General features: G+C 36.6%; 1 protein-coding gene across 1 annotated transcript in view; it reads left to right on the forward strand.

Moving 5' to 3' along the window:
* LOC106874864 (protein phosphatase methylesterase 1) overlaps positions 1-2,843 on the forward strand; it is a 22,305-nt gene that overhangs the window by 7,553 nt on the left and 11,909 nt on the right. The window contains exons 5-6 of the mRNA XM_052971502.1: positions 113-164; positions 934-1,032. Coding sequence (XP_052827462.1) covers positions 113-164; positions 934-1,032 — 151 coding nt within the window. The remainder of the gene's footprint in view (positions 1-112; positions 165-933; positions 1,033-2,843) is intronic.

Here is a 2,843-nt window from a genome sequence, read left to right on the forward strand (position 1 = left end):
CTCTATCTCTCTCTCTCCCCCTCTCTATCTCTCTCTCTCTCACCACACAGCCACTTCTACACCCATATATATTTATTGATAGATTTAAAATACAATTTTATTGCTCTTTTAGGAGATACTATAACTGAAGATGACGGTGATTTATCTAGTGAAACATTATCAAGGTAAGTTTAAAATAACTTATAATAAATAATTTTATTTGTTAAACTGCTTCTGTTAAGTGTTACTGGATTTTCTGTTCTGCCCATTAATCTTTTTGCTGTTTGGACTTGCTATGAGAGTGAAGTGTAGGAAAGATATCAGGCGTATTGATCTCCCTTTTAAACTATGCCATCAGAAACAGAAATGAAGATATTGTGATAGTGGTTTGTTCCAGTTGTGGCTAGGCAGTGATAAGAGTGTTGTGTGGTGGACCCAAATAGAAGATACAATGATAGTATGTAAATGTTACACAAATTATTAGGCTGTGTTGGTTGTAAAGGAAATGGTGGTAGTGAGGTCTTTGAAGTGACTATTTCTAAAGGCATTGAGCTGTAAAACTTGATGTATATGCAATTTCAGTTGTGGAATAGAGACAATGATGTTTGATTTAGCGTGTAGATAATCTAAAGATAGAGTAGATATATGAGATATAGTTCACCAATGAATTTTTTTTTTCTGTGATTTCTGAAAGATATATGGTTGTTAGAATTGAATAGATAAAGCTAATTTTCTTAGATGCAACATTAGCAATAGATGATTATGTATTCTTGCCAGGTGAGATCCATCCAAAGTGATACAACAAGGATTTTGAACTGAACAAGATGGTTGTAATGTTGAGCTGGCCATGGAAAGGTGAGAAATTTCTTCTTGGGTGAGATGTAAACTGATTGAACCTCATTGATTGACAAACCTTTGTGGCTCACTCTCTCTTCAACCATTACTTATTTCCAGAAAAAAAAAAAAGAAAGAAGGAATAAAACACATCACCATCCCACTTCTCATGAACAGCTCCAAACTTCAAGAATCCAACTTGCTGTTATATAGGACACAGTAATCACTGTTGAACTTTCAAGGAAACTGCAAATCCTCTGTTGACAAAACTAAATTGAGGATAATTGGTTTCCTTCTCAGTGCTAAAATTTATTTTAATATCCAGCAGTAATTCACATTTAAAACATTTCAGTTTGCCCAGGTATAGAATATTTTCCTTCATATCTAAAGTAGTATGACCGACCATATCACAAACGGCATTCAGAAAAGCGCATTTATTTAGCAAACCTTTCCTCAGTAAAAATTTACAAACTCTGCTCGATTGAGCTGTTTGATTTCTGCCTTTTCTATTCTATTACTTCTAATATACGTGTGTGTGTGTTGTGGTTTCTGTATATGAATATTAAAATATGTAAGCTCGTTATATGTATCACTTGTTATGCAGCTTTGTAGTCTGCTACTGATGAAAGGGAGTTTCTATGGCCACTTAATGGATCCAGTATTATAGCCAGAGATACATTAGAGTGAGGAAAGTTCCCATGAAATATAACAATAAAACAGAGACATGAAAACAATGAAGTATACAAGAAAGCTAATGAGGATTTTCTAAGATAGGTACAAGGCAAACAGATCTAGGGGAGAGTCTAGCTGATTTAATGCATTCCAGGTATTTATTTTATTCACCCCCAGAAGAATGAAAAACAATATCAACTCCATAGCTACCTAGCTATGAAGGGAGATGAGTGTCCGTTTTTCATCCTGTCTTGTTTATTGGAATGATGTAAAACTACTTACAAGTTTTAAAACTGTGACTCGAAATTTTGATCACTCATACTTTCATATACTGTGGTTGTTATCTCTGTCTATTTGATAAATTACAGATTCTTACTAATGGGGGACGTTATTTGAAAGTACAGGGATTAGAAATTTATTATCTAAGTGGATTTGTTTTGTGTTTAAAACCTTTTCAGCTCATGTTGACTTTTATTTAAAAACCAATTCCATTCGATATTTGTTTGCTTAGAAATAAACATACTTCACATATTTTCAAAAGAAATGATACATTCTCACTACTCTAAATGTACCGTTTGGTCAAGTTAGTGAAACAAAAATTGGTTTAAGGCAAGACTAACACCTCAGATGTAGGGAAACACTCCTAAATTGCAGGAAAAAATATTTTAGTAGATTAAAGCATGTGATGTAGGTTCAGCTTTGCATAGAAGACCCAGGGTGATTTTTCAGAGACTTTTTTTTTTTAAATTGTGTTTTATATGCCATCAAATAGGGTTGCTTGTAAGTAGAGGCGTGTAGCTTAGTGTGGCTATGGTGTTGGACTCATGATCGTAACATTGTGATTTCAATTCCTGGACAGGATGACACGTTGTGTTCTTGAGCAAAACACTTTGTTTCACATTGCTCCAATCCACTCAGCTCGCAAAAATGAGTAATCCTATGACAGACTGGCATCCCATTCAGGTGGGGAATATATACGTCATTGAAACTGGGAAACCGGCCCCCATGAGCCTGGCATGGCTCAAGAAGGAAACATTAATTATTCATCATCATCATCATTGTTTAACGTCCGCTTTCCATGCTAGCATGGGTTGGACAATTTGACTGAGGACTGGTGGACCCGATGGCTACACCAGGCTCCAGTCTGATTTGGCAGAGTTTCTACAGCTGGATGCCCTTCCTAACACCAACCACTCCGAGAGTGTAGTGGGTGCTTTTACGTGCCACCAGCACGAAGGCCAGTCAGGTGGTACTGGCAATGGCCACGCTCAAAATGGTGTATTTTACGTGCCACCTGCACAGGAGCCAGTCCAGCAGCACTGGCAACGGTCTCGCTCGAATGTCTTTACACATGCCAC

Source organism: Octopus bimaculoides, chromosome 11, assembly GCF_001194135.2.
Source record: "Octopus bimaculoides isolate UCB-OBI-ISO-001 chromosome 11, ASM119413v2, whole genome shotgun sequence".
Lineage (NCBI taxonomy): Eukaryota > Metazoa > Mollusca > Cephalopoda > Octopoda > Octopodidae > Octopus > Octopus bimaculoides.